This window comes from Lytechinus pictus, chromosome 5 (genome assembly GCF_037042905.1).
Source record: "Lytechinus pictus isolate F3 Inbred chromosome 5, Lp3.0, whole genome shotgun sequence".
In the NCBI taxonomy this organism is placed as follows: Eukaryota; Metazoa; Echinodermata; class Echinoidea; order Temnopleuroida; family Toxopneustidae; genus Lytechinus; species Lytechinus pictus.
The window spans coordinates 47423842-47444495 of NC_087249.1; the positions used below are offsets into that span (position 1 = coordinate 47423842).

Consider the following 20654-nt stretch of genomic DNA (forward strand, 5'->3'; position numbering starts at 1 on the left):
ATAAAAGAGTTATGAAGTATTAATTTGTGACGTCATATGCAACCGGTTTGTTGTGTTATATTAAGACAATAAGTTTCCATTCATAAGTTTTATGAGGAAAACAAATCATTTAGAAGGGGATATGAAATGGTGTGTGTGGTGTTATATTTCATGAAAAAATAAAATCTATTCAAATATTTAAGAAAATGGCATGTTATTTATACTACATGCCAATTAGAGCTGATCGTTTGCGACCTAAAAAAATACATTCTTTAAAAATCCACAACTTCTTTTCGCCAAACCTTTCACAATGCAATTTTTCTGCAGTTGTCGACCTCTAAATAACCTTTACGTCAGGGCACAGTGAAAAGTACTGGTAGGGGCACTCGCAGCCCCATAGGAAGAAAATACTGTGACAGAAAAGAATTTGAACGTTTTCAATCTCAAATTATTCATGTGAATACTTTCTGCCATGAAATGATGAAAATCCTTAAAAATTTCAGATGACGAGATCTCGGACCTTGTTTTGTCTGCATCCCTTAGAAAAAGATGACGAGATGACAAGATCATGGATTTTGTTATGTCTACATTCTGTAGAAATAATAATAATAATATAGGTATATTTACCCAGGGAAGCCACTTCAGTTTCAAAAACTGTTCTACCAGCGGGCCCTGCTATTATCATTACCCCGGCTTTAGCTGAGCTGCCTAGGCGCTCAAGCATTCAAGGAATTTCTTCCTACCGGGTACCCATTCACCTCACCTGGGTTGAGTGTAGCACAATGTGGATGAGTTTCTTGCTGAAGGAAATTACGCCATGGCTGGGATTCGAACCCACGACCCTCTGTTTCAAAGTCAGAAGACTAATCCACTGGGCCACAACGCTCCAGAAAGAAAGGTCAGGGCCTCGTATCACAAATGTAAGCTATTAATCGCTAAATGAAATCATAATTGCATATCAAGATCATTCTTATGTGGGCATTTCGCTTGGTAGAGTGACCAACTAGGAACCAATCAAATTTGCTCTTTCAATTCAAATTAGCGATTAATCGCTATCCTTTGTGTTAAGGGGCCCATATGACACGATCTTCGATCTCATCATGTCTCAAGAAATATGATGAGATGACAAGATCTCAGATGTAGTCATGATTGCATTCCACGATTTTGGATCTCGTTATGTCTATATACATCCAGAGAGAGGGGTTATCGAATTAGATTTCGGTTTACATCATGTTGAAAAGATGACCGGATGAACATGTCTTCTAAAATATGAAGTCTGAGGAGACTGATACTAAATTTCAGCCGTCAAATAAAACAGAACCATTTTGCTTCGGCATTTCACAACTATAAAGTATAAAAATGCAGGCCTATTTAAAGGAATATGGTAAATATATGGCAAATAAAACAGAACCGTTTTGCTTCGGCATTTCACAACTATAAAGTATAAAAATGCAAGCCTAAATTAAGGAATCTCGGTTATATGTAATTTCTTATAATCAGATTACAATTTTGAAGTATATGGGCTAGAAAAAAAAAGGAATTTGCTAATTAACGGCAACTCTGCAAGCGCTTTCTATATCTAGTCACTCATTCTTGTTTATAATGTACAATATAGGAATTAAACAAAAAAGATTTTCCTTAAAGAGTTTGATGAAGAGAAAAGATAGAAAGCCAAATCTCTTTGTCAAAGTCCACAGTGATCATTGGTACTGATTAATGTCTGAGTAAATTTTATATCAAGATTAGGTAAATCAATATAGATAATTTCTTCCATACATGGACATATAGAATTAAACGCATGCATTCTTATACAGACTGATTAAAGATTCAATATTGAAAGCGATGTTTAGTCCTGTCGGTAAATCACTCAGTTCAAATGCCCAAAGTTAGGTTCCCGACCAAAAACAAACTAATAAGAAACCGCTTATCAAGCATGGTGTGGAATTAAAATTACTTGATACAATTTTCGCAAGTAGTTTTCCGTAATGTAGTAACTAAACTTGTAAGAAATTTTTTTTTTAAAGTTTACCGAAGGAGTATGCAGAACCTTCATGATTTATAGATAAAAAAAGTCAAATTGTCATAACGAATATTACACATCAGTGTAAAGCCACTGTACGATCCATCAAATTGTGATATAGAATGATCCATTACGATTCATATTACTGAACTTTCAGAAAACATGTAAGCCTCCTTCACATAATAGACGCCGGACCAACCCCGATCAGATATGGGTGGTGATCCAGGGTACAGAGATCCGGCTTGGGCATCCCTTAAAGGTCAAGTCCACCTCAGAAAAATGTTGATTTGAATCAATAGAGAAGAATAAGACAAGCATAATGCTGAAAATTTCATCAAAATCGCATGTAAAATAAGAAAGTTATGACATTTTAAAGTTTCGCTTATTTTTCACAAAATAGTTATATGCACAATTTAGTCACATGCAAATGAGAGAATCGATGATGTCCCTCACTCACTATTTTTTTTGTTTTTTATTGTTTGAATCATACAATATTTCATTTTTTAAAGATTTGACAATAAAGACCAACTTGACTGAAACATAAAATGTTACACAATGGTAATTCCACATGTTCAGGGCGAAATAAAACTTTGTTTCACAGGACAACGAAGAGAAAATTCGAATATTTCATATTTCATGTAATGAAATACAAAATAAATAGTGAGTGTGTGATGTCATCAGTTCCCTCATTTGCATACCGACCAGGATGTGAATATAACTATTTTGTGAAATTAAGCGAAACTTAAAAATGTCATAACTTTCTTATTTTCCATCCGATTTTGATGAAATTTTCAGTGTTGTGCTTGTTGGATTTTTCTCTTTTTATTCAAATCCACTTTTGGTTGGGGTGGACTTGTCCTTTAAGGACTGTGAACGTCCGGAAGATCATCATGGCGAATTTGGGAGGTCAAAACTTCCGGCGTCATCCGTGGACTGCCAAATCCATGTTGGCAGAAAAATCCATGTAGACTCCTTCTATGCCGGTGAGGTCCATGTAAGCGTCATGTAGATGCCATGATGAAACTGCGTGTACATTTTATCAACGTTCGTCTCGTCGACACTTAATCTGCGGTAAAAAAAAATATTCCGAACCCCCCTCCCCCGGATCATGCCGGCATGATCTGGTGATTGCCAAGTAGATTTTTTTTAGGAATCGTGTTTGCGTGACAGGGGCTTTATATATTTACTTGCATCTTTAGCATTCTGTCTCAACCGTTGCATTGAGAACCATATGAAATTCATTGTTCTGAATTCCTCTGGGGACTTGTTGTTTAATGTCAGTCCGTCCCTGATTTGTTTCAGCGGTACAGTTCTCATACTTCACGCTGTTTTCACGTCTCTGTTCAATGGTTTCCTCGTAAACATGGTCCTTCGGGAGTTCTGGCTCGTACACAGGATCGTATCCACCGTGATCAACATCCGACTCAACATCAGCATCATTCTTATTCTCGGGTTCCAGACTATCATAGTCGCTTTCCTGTCCCTGCTGGCCATCGCCTTCATCGCCAACGTCTTCATAGCCGCCCTCGCTCTGGTGTTTCTTGTAAATCTCCTCATTTTCAATCAGTTCCACCTCCAGTGGTAGCGGAGGAAGTTGCCGGCCACTTTTCGTCATGGAATGTCCCGTGTTATAGGAGGTGGATACCGGTTCCAGTACGACGGTGTTTTCGTATGCGGACTCGACCCGATGGAACATCAGTGGTCCGAGTTTCAACTGATTAGCGAATAGCTCCGCAGCTTCAGCTTCAGGACCGGATAAAGGTTCATCTTTTCCTTGGTTATCACGTTTATGCCTGTTGAAAAAAAGGGTAACAAGAAAGACGGATAATGGGGAACTCCTATCTGCCTATAGGTCTACTAATCATCTCAATGTCAAGAGTCGGGAACGATGTATACATTGTGTTCGGGAAACACAGAAAAGAAACAACGAGAGAGGCATGCAGAGAGGGAGACAGAGCGTGTTCGTGAGAGAGGTAGGGGGGGGGGGGGAGAGGGGGAGTGAGATAAAAATGGGGAAAGTGATATGAGATGGGTTGAGATGGGAGAGGAGGAACTCATGAGGTACTATAAGGCTTTGGTGTTTGCTGGTGTAGTTTTGGTAGGGGCCGCGAAATTTACCAAAAGAACGGTAATACAATGTGATCATACTATGTATTTTTATTGATGTGCAAGCTATGAGAATCATGATTACCTTTTGTCTTACTTAAAAAAATACATTAAGATTGCGAAAATAATATATGATCCATATAAATAATTAAATTGAACAAAATTAATGAAAATAAAAACCAACTCTACAATCTACCATAATGGTTCTCTGAATGAGGGCGGAGCTTAGAGTGGTCACAAAATCTGAGCAGAGTGGACCTTTCTAAACGCAATACTGCAAAGTGTTGCTGCCCTCTACGTTCGTTGGTGATCATTTAGATTCATTAAAGCGCGTCACAAAATAATGACAATAGTTAACTGCTTTCATACATGGGGAAAAATCATGTTATCAGAGAAAATGATTTGGCGGGAAAAGGAAAATATATTTTAATTCCATCTGCTTCTGATTTTTTCTGCAATCTAGCAGAGTCGTTATATTACCCAATGATGCATATCTTCATTCGTACATTATGCGACCTTTCCACTCTCGTTGAGGCTCTGTTCAACCCATCGCACTCAGCCTATACGGCTTCGTGCAATGGATTGAACAGAGCCTCAACTTAAGTGAGGATAGATCGCATAATCAACCCATGTGTATGCATCTTTTGTATAGTATCATAATCATATATAAAAAAAAATCATGGATACACCCACAACAAAAGGGAATGAATAATAATGATTGAAAATGAAATGGTTTTATTTGCATCTTGTAGACCTATTTCGTTTCTCTATAATCCTCATTTGAGGAACTTTAGTTTGTACATACAGCCTGTATATTGCCATACACAATCGTCATTTACAAAAATATATTAACAATAAGCATTAATAAGCCTGTTGTATGGTAAATACAAAATCTCTCGATTTATTATTACATTTTTTTTACTTATCATTTCTGAAAGGGTTTTTTTACGATACTATTAGGAATATAAGTAGAATTTGTGATTAAATTATTACCGTTTCTTCAAGCAGTAACGTCCTATTGCTACTGAAGTCCCGATGATGATGATAACGACCAATATGACATTGATGATGATGACGATTGCTGGATAATAGGAAAGGCCATAAAGAATCATACTGTAAACAGGAAAGTTTGTGAATATATTTCATTACTCCTGTAAATCATTATGTTCATGCAAGTGCCTACTATCAATATCATTTAGGATTATTACTATCACCAACAATATATATCTTCACTAATACTTAATTTTCTTTACAACATAAGGCATTTCCACTGCTACTATACTACTTCTACTACTACTACTACTACTACTACTACTACTACTACTACTACTACTACTGCTACTACTACAACTACTACTACTAATGCTACTACCACTACTACTACTACTACTACTTCTTCTTCTACTACTCCTACTACTGCTGGTACTGCCTCTACCACTATTGCTACTGCTTCTTCTTCTTCTAATTCGTCGTCTCTTCTTTCTTTCCCATTTATATCCACTACTACAGTACTACTATATACGGGTGCTATTACTTCTTTTTCTCCTCCTCCCTTCTTTATTTTCATTTGCTCTATAAATGACTATTTGAATATAATCAAATTCATTGTATTTTCTTTTAATTCAAAGTGGAATGGTGGATACATACTCAATAGATCAAAGGATCCTGTAGGAGCCAATGTTGCCCGGTCTATTGTAGTACCTTGATAAGGGAGATAGAGAGAGGAGAGGGGATATGATAGAGAGAGAGAGTGGGATGGGGTAGAGAGTAGGATAGAGAGAGAGAGAGAGTAGTCAACTTATTAGAATAATGCCTATCATTTTCGAATGTATCAAGTACCAGCACAATACTGAATCTATCGTCCCACCTAGAGCTAACATGCTCGAAGTGCTGTTAGCAATGATCACCATTTTAGATTATAAGAATAAAACATTAATTCTCTTTTTACCCAGGGTCGGCACTCCAGCTAAAACGGGGCCTGAACAGCATAACATTATTATTACCCTTTTCCATTCTAAACCGACAAGCCCCTGACAAGAAAGCAGAAAGTCACATTTTAAGTCTGATATCGTTCGGGGATCGAACCTATTACCTCCCGTTCATTCGGCGGGCGCTTTACAACTGAGCCACCATATCTTGTATAAGATTCAAGTGAGATAAAGTACATCTTTTGTTTTCTTATTATACATGCTGAACGATCCAGTATTTCATCCTGTTTAGTGCACATATTTCAAGGCACAGAACGTTGAAAGGACGTGAACAGCAAAAGGAATAACAATTGAAAAAGAACGCTTCAGGACTTTCCCGTTTGTTATAAGATCAGGTGACTGTCGGCATATTCCCAAATTCACATGATATTCAAATGGTATGTATAAAGTCTAATGCTTCAGCACATTGGGGATTATGGCGATTTAATATTACCTTTTCACTCTCCGATTTCTTTCTCCTTATGTTTATTCTTTTATGTGAATAATTTCATTGAAGTTGTTTAATACCCACTTTAACATTACAAATACCTCTTGGATGGTCGGTGGGTTCTGCAGAAGACGGAGAGTAAGGGAGTGAAGGTTCTAGTGTCTCCAACCCTGTGACTTCTGTCCTTTCCAATGTGACTGAGTTTCCGGTGTTTTGAGTCATAGAATGTGCTGTTCAATCAAATGATAACATGAATGTCAGAATAAAGCCGTTAAGGCATAGGCTTACAGGCGCTGTTAATGACCTGCCTCGTCTCTCTTTTATTTGGGTCCTTCCTCTGTCTCTGCCTACTTATTTTCGTCCGTCTGTTTCTTTCTCAGCCTTCTCTCACCGCCTCTCTCTCGACAAGACGCATTTCAGAAACTTTAAGTTCTGACCTGGTATTTATTACGTAAACATGGCAACGTTAACGAATTTCGGCTAGCATGGTTATGCGACTTATCATATGTTTATGATTTATTGTTTTCTTTCATTTATGTACTTTGTGCCTTCGACTTTTTGAAATTTCGATGAATAAATATCATTATTATTATGAGTAATGGACAAAGCAAAGATCATGGAAACCATGGATCATTATGACAGGAAGTGAATACAATAAATGGGGAGAAAAGAGGCAGAGAAAGCTTCCGATGTGAATTAAACTGCCAGATTGAAACCAATAATAGATTAAAAAAACATTAAATTGAATACACATAGGTATCACTAAGCCATAAAACGTACAGTCTGTTGGAGTTGCTGAAGCTTCTATTGTCAAGACTGGCGACATCGTTGTGGTGCCTCCACTTTGGGTTGTATTTTGTTCCGGTGACGTCATAGTAGTAGGTGCTAAGATTGTTTTTCAAGATAAATATTCAACACAATCAATATCATGTACGGTATGCGTATCTATCAATTGAAAAACAAACAAAAATTATAGAGTTTCTAGGTATTTTGAAAGTTCGTGAAATACTCGAAGAATAATATAGGCTTGGCAAAGGAGAATGGTGCATTATGGGTACATATCCATGTACCAACATATCAACATACCACCACCGTGGTGGTGAAAGATGAGCGTCAGCTCAACATTCAAGTGTCATTTTGTTTCAAAACTTAAAGCGCCTAAGTTACCACCCGTTCTATTATTGAAGGTCAAGTCCACCCCAGAAAAATGTTGATATGAATTAATAGAGAAAAATCAAACAAGCATAACGCTGAAAATTTCATCAAAATCGGATGTAAAATAAGAAAGTTATGATATTTTAAAGTTTTGCTTATTTTTCACAAAACAGTGTTATGTACAACTCTAATGAGACAGTCGATGATGTTCCTCACTCACTTTTTCTTTTGTTTTTTATTGCTTTATTTATACAATATCTATTTTTTTATATATAGATTTGACAATAATGACCAACTTGACTGAATTTAACAGTATTAAACAATGCTCATTCCACATGTTCAGGGAGAAATTAATCGTCGTTTCACTCGACAATGAGGAGAAAAGTAGAATACTCCCTATTTCATATGAGAAATTACAAAAGAAATAATGAGCAGATGACGACATCAGTCAACCAGGATGTGCATATAACTGTTTTGTGAAATTAAGCAAAACTTCAAACTGTCATAACTTTCTTATTTTATCCGAATTTGATGAAATTTTCAGTGTTATATGCTTGTTAGATTTTTCTTTTTTCATTCACATCTACTTTTTTTTTTTTTGGGGGGGGGAACTTGTCCTTTAATAAAATCAGAAAAAAATTATAAGGAAAAAATGTTCGTAAATGTTTGATAAAAATCCGTAAAAATGCGGAGTTATAATTAAAGGTTTTGATTTCATGACGTCACTGCCAATCACATTATTTTTTCTCAAAAAGTGAAGAAAAAGGGAAACGAGGAGAAATAAATAAGAAGTGAAAGAAGAAAATAAAGGGATGGCGGATATTATAAAGGGGGTCAACTTTTTGTTGGGGTGGACTTGTCCTTTAAGCGATTCTTAACCAGTGCCGGGTTACTTACGACGTCGTAGAGTACTATAAACAAGTGGAGCGCCTCTGGCAGTCTCGCCTGGATTACGCGATTCAATATAGCAGCAGTGCTGACTTTGAAAATGACTATGAAATAATTATTCGCAAAAACATCATTCATATAATATACTACTACCTTTATTGACCCTAAATGATATTGGCCTTGACCAAGTGACCTAAGACAATAAGCAATGATACTGGATTTACCCCTATGTCCACATTTCATTAACTATATCTATAAACTTTGAATGTTACAATGGCAACTCAACAATTACCTAAAACATGGCCAAATTTCATCGACCTTAAATGACATTCGTTCGACCTTGATTATTTGACCTGAAACTCACACAGGATTTTCAGTGACAATTGATTACTCTTATGTGCAAGTTATATGAACTAGATCTATACAATTTAAGCGTTATGGTAATTCAACAAATACCCCAAAATTGAAAAAGTTTATTGACCTTAAATGACTTTCGACCTTGGTCATGTGACCTAGCTGAAACACGCACAGGATGTTCAGTAATCCTTGATTACTCTTATGTCCAAATTTTATGAACTAGACAATACAATTTCAGAGTTATAATGGTCATTCAACAAATACCCCCAACATGGCCAATTAAAGTTCATTGACCATAAATCACGTTTGACTTAAGTCATGTGACCTGAACCCGCACAGAATATTCAGTGATACTTGATTACTCTTATGTCCAGGTTTTATGAACTAGCTTCATGAACATTAAAAGTTATGATGGAAATTCAACAAATGCCCCTGACATTGACCCTAAATGACCTTTGACCTTAGTCTTGTGACCTGAAACTCAAGAAGGATGTTAGTAATACTTCATTGCTCTTATGTGCAGATTTCATGAACTAGGTCGATATACTTTCTAAGTTATGGTGCCATTTCAAAAGCTTTACCTTAGGTTAAGATTTTATGTTGACAACGCCACCGTCGGAGGAGCGGCGCCTATAGTCTCGCTCTGCTATGCAGGCGACTCAAAAACTAATAACTGATTAATCTGTGAACTTATATTCTTACCATGTTCACAGACATCTCCAATAAATTCATCTTGACACAAGCAAGACTTGACTGGTGGACTTGTTGAGCCGCCTATATATTCACAAGTACCCCCGTTCAGACAGGTCGCATTATGACAAGGGTCATCTGAAAAAGAACAATAACATTCAACCCATACCTGTAGACAATATGTGTGCAATACCATAGGAATATTACATATACACATGAAACTGTAAATCCGTTTTCCCATAGGCCAATGTACAAAGTTATGTGAAGCAATGGAGAGTATTTCTCTGACTGACTAATTAATGTAAATTCAGCGACAAGAATCCCCCCACAAAAATAACCTTTGCAAAAACTTCAGGTCTTAAAACTGGAATTGTGAGTTATAATATCTTCTCACTCTACTGATCAGATAATGCAGTTTTATCATACATCCCTTGAAACTATTTGTTCGAATAAGCTTAAAGAATCATTGTTCTTTAAATGTTACAACAAAAGAGACAATATTAAAGGGATGGTCCAGGCTGGAAATATTTATATCTTAATAAATAGAGTAAAATTCACAAAGCAAAATGCTGAAAATTTGATCAAAATCGGATAACAAATACCGAAGTTATTGAATTTTAAAGATTTGCATTATTCTGGTGAAACAGTTCTAGGCATGTCTTTATGAATATCTATTAGGTGTACCGATGATGTCATATCCCCACTTGTTCTTCTGTATTTTATTGTATGATATTAGGTTTACTAAAAAAAATTCTACCAAGAACTAAAACAATTGGATTAACAACTGATTAAGTGCATATTTTATTGCCACAACGTATTTCATCATAATGGAGACACATTATTTACACATGTATGAAAAAATGACACAATTAAGATTTCATGTAATAACATAAGAAAAAGGAAAGTGGGGATATGACGTCATCAGCCCACCTAATGAATTTTCATGACAATGTGCATATAACTGTTTTCACAAAATATTGATAAACTTTTAAAATTCAACAACTTAATTTGATCATTTTTTCAACATCTTGCTCTGTACATTTTACTCTCTTTACTTAGACATAAATATTTTCAGCCCGGACCATCCCTTTAAGGGGAATGGCATTGGAAAAGTAATGTGATGAAAGAACAAGTTCCTATTAATAGACATAATAGTACAGAACAATAATGGACCAAAGACACATCCCTGCTTACCATACTGACAAGTCAGCCCGATATGAGGAGAATTACAATTGCATATAAAGTTGTATGGAGTACTCTGAAGATTGTTGGTACAAATGCCTTTCCCACGACATGGGTTCGACGTACATGGGTATGCTGTAAGATTGTTAGAATTGTAAGAAAATTGAAGGCAAAAAAATAAATACCAATAAAATTGGTTAGTAACTTATTCATTTCAGGGGTAAATGTGAAATGTCCCTTAGAATATCTCACAAGAATAACATGATAGATTCTTCCCGATAAGACATTTACCCAGTCCCTACAAAATATTTATCGGTAGCAACGATCTATGATTATGAGCACGGGCGACTATTTTCATATCCATTTCTAAACGTGGATGAAGGTTTTGTTATTCGTATGTTAAAGGTATTCTAATATACCTAGATCACTTCATGGTTACATTTTGATATTGACATATCCTACTAATTAGACACAGTCATGAAATAATACATGATAAACTATGAATTATTACAAGTCATTGCAATAGACAAAAGGTCAACTTCGTAAGGTACCTTCATTTGTCAAAAGTCGGGGCCGCTTGCGAGATTCCTCGCGAAAAAGATGCGGCCCAAACTTTTGACAAATGAAGGTACATGTACCTTTTTTTTTTCATAGAAAGATTTTATTCAAAATCAAACACGAAAGCAATTCAATTTACAGAAAAATCGTGAAGCGAACATGTTTACAACAACTGTTCATGCGTACTATTATCTAATGATAAAACAAAATTATGATGTTTTTGACTGAGAACCCTTTCAATTTCAATAGCGTTTCAATACGTTCTTAAAAGAGCTAAAACACAACCTTACAACGTCTCGAAAAAATAAAATATTTAGCGTAAAGAATATAACGGTTTACAGTAGAGTATTGAGCGTCAGGGCAACCAAACAAAAATAAATTCTTATTCAAATACACGTCATTGTTCACATAAGAGGTTTGGAAGTTTCGAATAAATTGTTGAGTTACAGGGCAATCCCAAAACAGATGTGAAATACTTTCAACAGAGGAAGAACAAAATGTACATAAATTAGATTCAGACAAGCCAATATCGTAAATGTGTTTGTTCACCCCCATTATCCGATTGAAAAGTTTATATTGAAAGTAGCGGAGTTTTGTTGAAAGACAGCATTTAAAGGGAATCATATACAATCTATTCCAATTATTAACCGGTTCATTTAAAATGGATGCCCATTTTGTTTGCGAAGTAGGGGACTTTAAGATTTTATCAACATAAATTCTATGGATAAACTTGCATACCTTAAAAACATTTTTAAATTATAGAACAAATCTTCTTGAGTTGTTCTACTCTCAACAAGATGTTGACGAAAATGTTTCCATTCATTGGGTATTGCAGAAATCAATGAATAATATTCAAGAAAATTACAATTGATTTTGTATTTTTGTAAAAAAGTTGTATGTGAGAGAAAATTGTTTTGTTCATCCATTAAATGTTTAATACTGATGATCCCATTTTAAGCCAAAGTTGTTTATATATAACTTTCCCATCTACTTTGATCAATGAGTTATTCCATAATACTTGATTCTTTATATTCAAATCAGATAAATTAGGAGAGAATGTTAAACGACTCCAAGCAATTAAAATTTCTCGAATGAATTAATTTTTTATTTGTAATATTTTGGGATCATCGTATTTTAAATTACATGTCCCAAACAATTCTCCTCCAAAGGTGACCAAGTTGTGTTCGAAAAAACATTTCCATTTTCCTTTATTTTCTGTGCTCATATAACGTTTAACCCACGCAATTTTCAAGGTACCTTACGAAGTCGACCTTCATTACTATTTCTGACACTTCATTATAGTTAAACAATGGGGAACGCAGGAATGATGCTGTGAAAAGACGCGTAGTGCCTAAATAGCAGAATTCTTGCGAAAATACGACATAGACTGGGTGCTTTGAGGTATGGACAAGCTGCTATTTCTTTTTTGTTTATATTTAAAAGGGGGAATTTCTCACCATTTTCACAAAGGTTTCCGTAGTATCCCGATAAACAGGTACAATTTCGTACAGGATAAGTTGATATGCCCTCTACGTACGAGCACGATCCGTTGTTCTCACATGGATTTGTTGAACAAGGGTTAACTAAAAATAAATTAACAAAAGTTTCGATAGTGAAAAAACATACAAGTCTTTTGCTGATCTGCTTCGTAAATATTGGTAGATTGTACTTCTATCGGTAATGGGTAATAACCTATTACCCATGGTTAATAACCCATTACCCCTATGGGTAATAACCCATTACCACATGAAACGCATATGGCTCAAAGAATTAAGTGTAAGTAGTAGCGGTCGGGAGAAACCCTCGACATACCCAGGCCTAGGCTTATGAAATCGGCATACTCAGGTACGTATTCGCAAGACCGATGTCGCATCCATGGTTATGTTAAGCAGAAATTAGTTGTATATCTCAGTGTTTCATGGCATAAAATACAAAATACCAGGCGTAATCGTGACAGGGAAAGCAGGCAAAAAAAAAATGTATCCTTTACCATACTGACATGTCAGCCCGACGAAAGGAGAGGAACAGTCACATGTAAAGTTGTTTGCGGAGGCTTCCTCTTGGTTGTTCGAGCAGGAACCCCTTCCTTGGCACGGGTTAGATGTGCATGGGTAAGCTAGAAATATCATGGTTACAAGAAAATAGTCATTGTATAATTTTCGTATTCTTATACTGTAAGTGGATGTTGAAAAGTGAGAGAACGTCAAGATTTTGAACAGGCCTACAGGGCATCAGTCAACTTTGTCATTATGTCGTGCTTCATCTTCATTTTATTCGATACGATTATGTTCTTTGATTAAACATAAAACCCATTAACACGAGCCTCAGATAAGACGATCACCCACTTCCACTTGTGAAAAAAACTATTTTTTTATTACATTTTCTAAATAAATCCAAATTGTGCAGCGGTTCTTTCCAATTGCATTGAGAGATGCCGAAAATTCATCTGCTTTCAATACGCACGGCCACTTCGACAAGAGCAGTATAAGTACATACCATTCTCACATAATTCTCCGTAATGTGTTGAAGGGCATGAACACTCTCGCAAAGGGGGAGATGTCACGCCATCAGAGTATGCGCAAGTTGCTCCGTTTTGGCAGGGATTCTCATTACATGGATTCTCTGGAAAGAAAGAAACAATAATGGGTTGGTGATCTCACAGTATAGTTTGTTGATCAGACCCTACTGGAAGAAATACATTGCATGTCACAGTGAATGTCAACAGTGCATGATGGTGTCCATTAGAGTGAATTATTCATGTTATCCCAAAAGGTGTCCATCTGACGAAATATTTTGGCATTATTAAATGACACGATAATACAGACAATATAGACCAAATAAAGTGCACCTGAAGTTTGTTTTTATAATTCTAAAAATACTTTCAAATAACAACTTACATTGTTGGGAAGATTACTAGTTCACCAATGAGGAGTAATGATAGGAAGAACAAAAACCGACAGAAAGACAGAGATATACAAGAGCTTTCTAGGAACAGTCAATATTAGTTCCTTACCATACTGACAAGATCGACCGATGTATGGATGCGTACAGTTACACTCATAATCGTAGGGCAGTATTTGAATCGTGTTTGTACAAATACCATTCTCACGACAAGGGTTCGACGTACATGGGTAAGCTGCAAGGTAAAGAAAATTCACGAGATATCATTAAGATTCTACTTTTAACCTTAGGCATGTAGTTTCCTTCCCACTTATAGAATGAAGAGGGAACAAGTTAAATGTAGTTCATTATTACGTCATTGATTGTAATTGTGCTATATGCTGCGCATTGCATTGCTTTCATTGTCGTACGCAAGATTTTTAACTACCTATCAAAACTATCGTCTCTTCTACCCCTTAAATTAACTTCATGAGATAATAAGAAAACAGGACATCAGATTTTTCTGGAAAATTATTCATTATCTATGTAGATTGTTCTAGCGATGCATTAAAACGCGTATCTTGGTCTGCATCAATTGCCTGTTCAATACGAGAGCGTATTCCAAAAACGACCGAAATCACATAGGCGCCTGTACAAAACTAAGTATTGAATATGAGACTGTATTAAGCGAAATATACAACGCTTGACAATGACAATTATTTCCTTATGTCACCCGAAAAGGATATTGAAGAAAACCATAAGTTTACATTTACAACAGAACAATAATGTGAATATTTACAGTTTCATATACGGATCGTGTTTACAAGGACTTCAGAAGGGTAAGATGAATTTATTTATTTTTTATTAATTTTCTTGCTTGTCAAATTTTTTGTCGGACGAGATCCTTTGTTTGTGGTTGAAGACTTTTTTTTTTTCCTTGTCAAATTTTTTGGCAGACGAATTTGCCCCCCTGTGGAAAAACATGTTAGTGTGACCTTAACCTTTGATATTTTGACCTCCAAATAGATAGGCTTCCTGTATCCATGCTAGTATCATACACACCAAATTATATAGGCCTAGGTTAAGTTAAACTAAAGTTATCGCGTTTACAAGGAAAAGTTAACGGACGGACAAACGGACAGACAGACGGACTGACACCGAGCGTGATACCATAATACGTCTCGTATGACGGGGGTATAAAAGACTAAATGAAGTAATATATGACAAAAACATATAGGAGTAAAAAAAAAAGCAAAAAAAAAAAATAAATTGAAAATAATGAAAGCGATGTGATACGCAGCATAAAACACAATGATACTTTTGAGGTGAGGCCATATATTAACTGATTTTTAAGTAAAGTTTTCAGTTTTCCTTCCTTTTTCGGGGGGGGGGGGAGTGGGGTGGGATAGATAATATAAATCATACTGGATGGCTTTATTTCATGGAATACTAGAAATATTTCACTGGTTAGGACGAATATTCAACTCATCTGCGTTTGGTGGAATAAATGCCCTAACTCTTTGGAATATTTTTGTTATTCCATTCTGAGCCATCCAATATAATTATTACATCCCGTTGATGAAACACTCCCCTGATATACATACCATTCTCACACGATTCACCAGAGTATCCAGAGGAACACACACACTCTTGTACAGGTTGGGATGACACTCCGCCTGTATATGAACAAGTGCCTCCATTTAGACAAGGGTTCGTGTAACACGGGTCCTCTGGATATAAGGAAGACATCGAAATAGTGAATCATTATGGGAGACCTTATCAGGCACTGATCCGACCCGAATGAGGGGGCGCTATGCGAATGGACTTGTCTGACGCTTTATGATACAAAGCCATGTTTTATCAAACAGAATGCTTTCATGATTAGTAGGTGTGTCTCTCATCATCCAATCAAAATCACGGAGAGTTATCAGATCCGACTTCATCCTATAGAATGACAATTTTGATTTGGGAACGTGCCCCCTCCTTTCGACCCCATTGTGCTCTAATAAGTCGCTTGTAGTAAGTATACCCTCTCTTTTAGCCCCGACCTTCTCAGAGATGATAATGAATTATTAATCCTTTTCGGACGGTAGATGACACCTTTTCTGCTTTAGTGATAACCCTTTATTTTTCTTGCTCGTCAAAATAGTCATAACATTCATTACATGTATCATAAAATGGCTTTCTCCATAAGGGATATGCCAGGTGGAATATTGTTTGGCAAGTTATAACACAACTTACGTTACTTGCAAGTCTATCTACATTTGCTAATCTCCATCAAGGTGTAAAAAATGGGTACTCGGTCGAAATGACTTGAATGTTTGAATGCACGAACATCTTATCGGTGTAGCTGTGCTACAACCGGATCTATTATGCTATGCTTATTGACTATATAAATGTTGCATATTATCATCATTATTATTAATACAATTTATTGAGTGTAAATATTTCCATACTTACCATATTGACATGTTTGCCCGATGAACGGAGACTGACAGATACACGAAAAATTGTATGGGGTGATGTGTAGATGATCTGTACATATTCCATTTCCTTGGCATGGGTTCGATGAGCATGGATATGCTATGATCGAGATAACATGAAATAAATTAACTTGAGATCGAGTAGGGAGATGCTTATTTTTTTTTTTGGAAGCAGATCTAGACAAACATATAATAGTATCACTGAGTTTACACTCAAATACTACTTTGCAATCTGAAGAGTTGAAACAAAGGTCTACTTTTACAATTATTGTAAAAGTAGACCTATCTTTACAGACATGCATTACTTTGTTCACTTTATAAGTTTTTAATGTATACCAGGCTGATGTAGTTGTCGAGGCGTATTGAATATTTAATTAGGACGGAAATTAAGATGCAAAATTAATATAATCAAAACAATCTGATATACCTGGTATGAATTTGTATGATTTGTTTTAGATTGCCCATTTGATATTCAATTAAATTATTCATTATCTATGTAGATTATTCTAGCAATGTATTAAGAACGCGCATCTTTGTCTGCATTAGTTGCCTGTTCAATACGAGAGCGTATTAAAAAAAACGACCGAAATCTGACGAATATCACATAGGCTCCTGTACAAAACTTGCTATTGAATATGAGATTGTAATCAGAAGCCTAAAGCGCATGCGCGAAATATACAACGCGTGACAATATATGAAGAAAACAAATTATAAGAATAAAAAAATAAAAATAAAAAAGAAAGAAAGAAATGAAAATAATGAATGAGCGATGTGATACGCAGCATAAAATACAATGATACTTAATGATGTCATAATGAACTACATTCAAGTCACATTTTTAAGACAATCTTATTAAGTGAGGCCATATATTATCTGATTTTTGTAACATCACTTGTTCAAGCAAAACTTTCCCTCCTTTTTCGGAGGGGGGGGGGGTTGAGTGGGATAGATAATATTAATCATACTGAATGGCTTTATTTCATGGAATACCAGAAATATTCCACTCGTTAGGGCGAATATTCAGCTCATCTGCGATTCGTGGAATATTTGCCCTAACTCTTTGGAATATTTTTGTTATTCCATTCTGAGCCATCCAATATAATTATTACATCCCGTTGATGAAACACTCCCCTGATATACATACCATTCTCACACGATTCGCCAGAGTATCCAGAGGAACACACACACTCTTGTACAGGTTGGGATGACACTCCGCCCGTATATGAACAAGTGCCTCCATTTAGACAAGGGTTCGTGTAACACGGGTCCTCTGGATAGAAGGAAGACATCGAAATAGTGAATCATTATGGGAGACCTTATCAGGCATTGATCCGACCCGAAGGAGGGGGCGTTACGCGAATGGAATTGTCTAACGCTTTATGATACAAAGCCATGTTTTATCAAACAGAATGCTTTCATGATTAGCAGTTGTGCCTCTCATCATCCAATTAAAATCACGGAAAGTTATCAGATCCGACATCATCCTATAGAATGACAATTTTGATTTGGGAACGTGCCCCCTCCTTTTGACCCCATTGTGCTCTAAATAAGTCGCATGTAGTAAGTACACCCTCTCTTTTAGCCCCAACCTTCTCAGAGATGATGATGAATTATTGATCCTTTTCGGACGGTAGATGACACCTTTTCTGCTTTAGTGATAACCCTTTATTTTTCTTGCTCGTCAAAAATAGTCATTACATTCATTACATGTATCATAAAATGGCTTTCTCCATAAGGGATATGCCAGGTGGAATATTGTTTGGCAAGTTATAACACAACTTACGTTACTTGCAAGTCTATCTACATTCGAAATGACTTGTTTGAATGCACCAACATCTTATCAGTGTAGCTGTGCTACAACCGGATCTATTATGCTATGCTTATTGACTTTATAAATGTTGCATATTATCATCATTATTATTAATACAATTTATTGAGTGTAAATATTTCCACACTTACCATATTGACATGTTTGCCCGATGAACGGAGACTGACAGATACACGAAAAATTGTATGGGGTGATGTGTAGATGATCTGTACATATTCCATTTCCTTGGCATGGGTTTGATGAGCATGGATATGCTATGATCGAGATAACATGAAATAAATTAACTTGAGATCGAGTAGGGATCTTTTTTTTTGTTGGAAGTAGATCTAGACAAACATTTAAAATATCACTGAGTTTACACTCAAATACTACTTTTCAATCTAAAGAGTTAAAACATAGGTCTACTTTTACAATAGTGATTTTGACAGACATGCATTAATTCGTTCACTTTTTAAAATTTATACCAGGCTGATATAGTTATCTAGGCGTATTGAGTATTTAATTAGGATGGAAATTAAGATGCAAAATTAATATAATTAAAACAATCCGATATACCTGGTATGAATTTGTATGATTTGATTTAGATAGCCAATTTGTTTTATCAATTCAATTAAAGTTTCAGTTTAATTTTGTTCATGTTGTCTTTATATACATTTTCATTTAATGCATTATACTTGAGTAACCTAACTAAGAAAAAAAGAATGGTAGAACATTACCATACTGACAGTAAACTCCATCGTATGAGGGAGGGCAAAGACATTTCTTGAAAACTCCAGTAGATTCTTCACTCTCACATGTACCTCCATTTGAGCAAGTTGTAGCAGTACATTTATCTATAAAAAAATATGAAATCATAGTTTGATTTTTGTTATTACAGCATAATTTTGTTTATTGATTAAGAAAGATATAAACATATTTTTTTCCAAGTGAAGTAGACGGTAGCAACACAGGTAGAGCAATACTGCAAAGTGCTCACGCCCTCTACGTTCGTTGATTTTTAAATGTATACCACCTGTATAAAAGTACCTTGGTTTGAATTCATTATTACCTTTATTACAGCGTGGACCAGTCCAGTCGGCTGCACAGGTACAAGAGAAAGTAGGTGAATCGCCGGTAACCGCGGAAACGCATGTAGCTCCGTTGAAGCACAGGTCCACAATGTCAATGCAAGGATCACCTTATTTAAGAATATGATAAATATAGAACAATCAAACTGCGTTCGCTCATCCTGGTAAATAATCATTATAATATCATTATCAATTTTGTTTTTACAAAATCATTCAGCATTTCGTGGAACATTCCCGCCCTGTAACCCAAACAATTTCTGGTAAGCAAAACGATTATAACAGTTGAGGTGTTCTTTACACTGCTAGGGAAAAGGCCAGGATCGATCAATGAAGATTGAGTGACTGTCTTGACAAATTCTACGGAAATAATTGAGAGCACTATAAGTGTATGAATGAAGAGCTAACTAAAGGTATACTCTCACGCCACGGGACGGTCGGATGACAGTCATGAATGTTTTGATGGTTCTGGACCTGAATACTACCGTGAATATGGATGGCCGTAGAATAGATCAAACATGAGCAGCTGTTTTCCCTTGATTCTGTTTAGAACGGCAGATCGGTCACTCAGCCGTCACAGACGGACCGTGACCATCGCTTAAGTGTGAGAGCACCTTCAAAACAAGTGAAGCGTCTCTGGCAGTCTCACCTGCATTACGTAATTCAATAAAGTAGCAATGCTGACTTTGAAAACTACTATAAAATAAAGATTCGCAAACACACCACTACGTTCATTGACCCTAAATGACATCTGACCTTGATCATGTGACCTAAGACTTGTCAGTGATACTTGATTACCCCTATGTCCACAATTCATAAACTATATCCATAAACTTTGAAAGTTATGACAGCCCACAGTTCATTGACCTTAATGACCTTTGACCTTGGTCATGTCCCCTGAAACTCGCCCAGGATGTATAGTGATACTTGATTATTCTTATGTCCAATTTTAATGAACTGCACCAATGCAAATTCGAAGTTATGATGGTAATTCAACAAATACCCTAAAATGGCCAAAGTTCACTGACCCTAAATGACCTTTGACCTTA

The 20654-nt window shown here is 36.0% G+C and overlaps 1 protein-coding gene across 1 annotated transcript; it reads right to left on the minus strand.

The window, feature by feature from the left end:
* Nucleotides 1-2786: 2786 nt before the first annotated feature.
* LOC129261336 (neurogenic locus notch homolog protein 1-like) lies at nucleotides 2787-20497 on the minus strand. Its single transcript, XM_064099531.1, has 18 exons — nucleotides 20482-20497; nucleotides 19590-19718; nucleotides 19258-19374; nucleotides 18673-18795; nucleotides 17858-17983; nucleotides 16691-16813; nucleotides 15835-15960; nucleotides 14364-14486; nucleotides 13847-13972; nucleotides 13341-13466; nucleotides 12808-12933; nucleotides 10805-10927; nucleotides 9623-9748; nucleotides 7301-7405; nucleotides 6622-6750; nucleotides 5753-5806; nucleotides 5099-5186; nucleotides 2787-3792 (listed from the first exon to the last, which is right to left on the minus strand). Exons 1-18 carry the CDS (start codon nucleotides 20495-20497, stop codon nucleotides 3195-3197), a joined length of 2484 nt encoding a protein of 827 aa, XP_063955601.1. The 3' UTR covers nucleotides 2787-3194.
* Nucleotides 20498-20654: the final 157 nt, after the last annotated feature.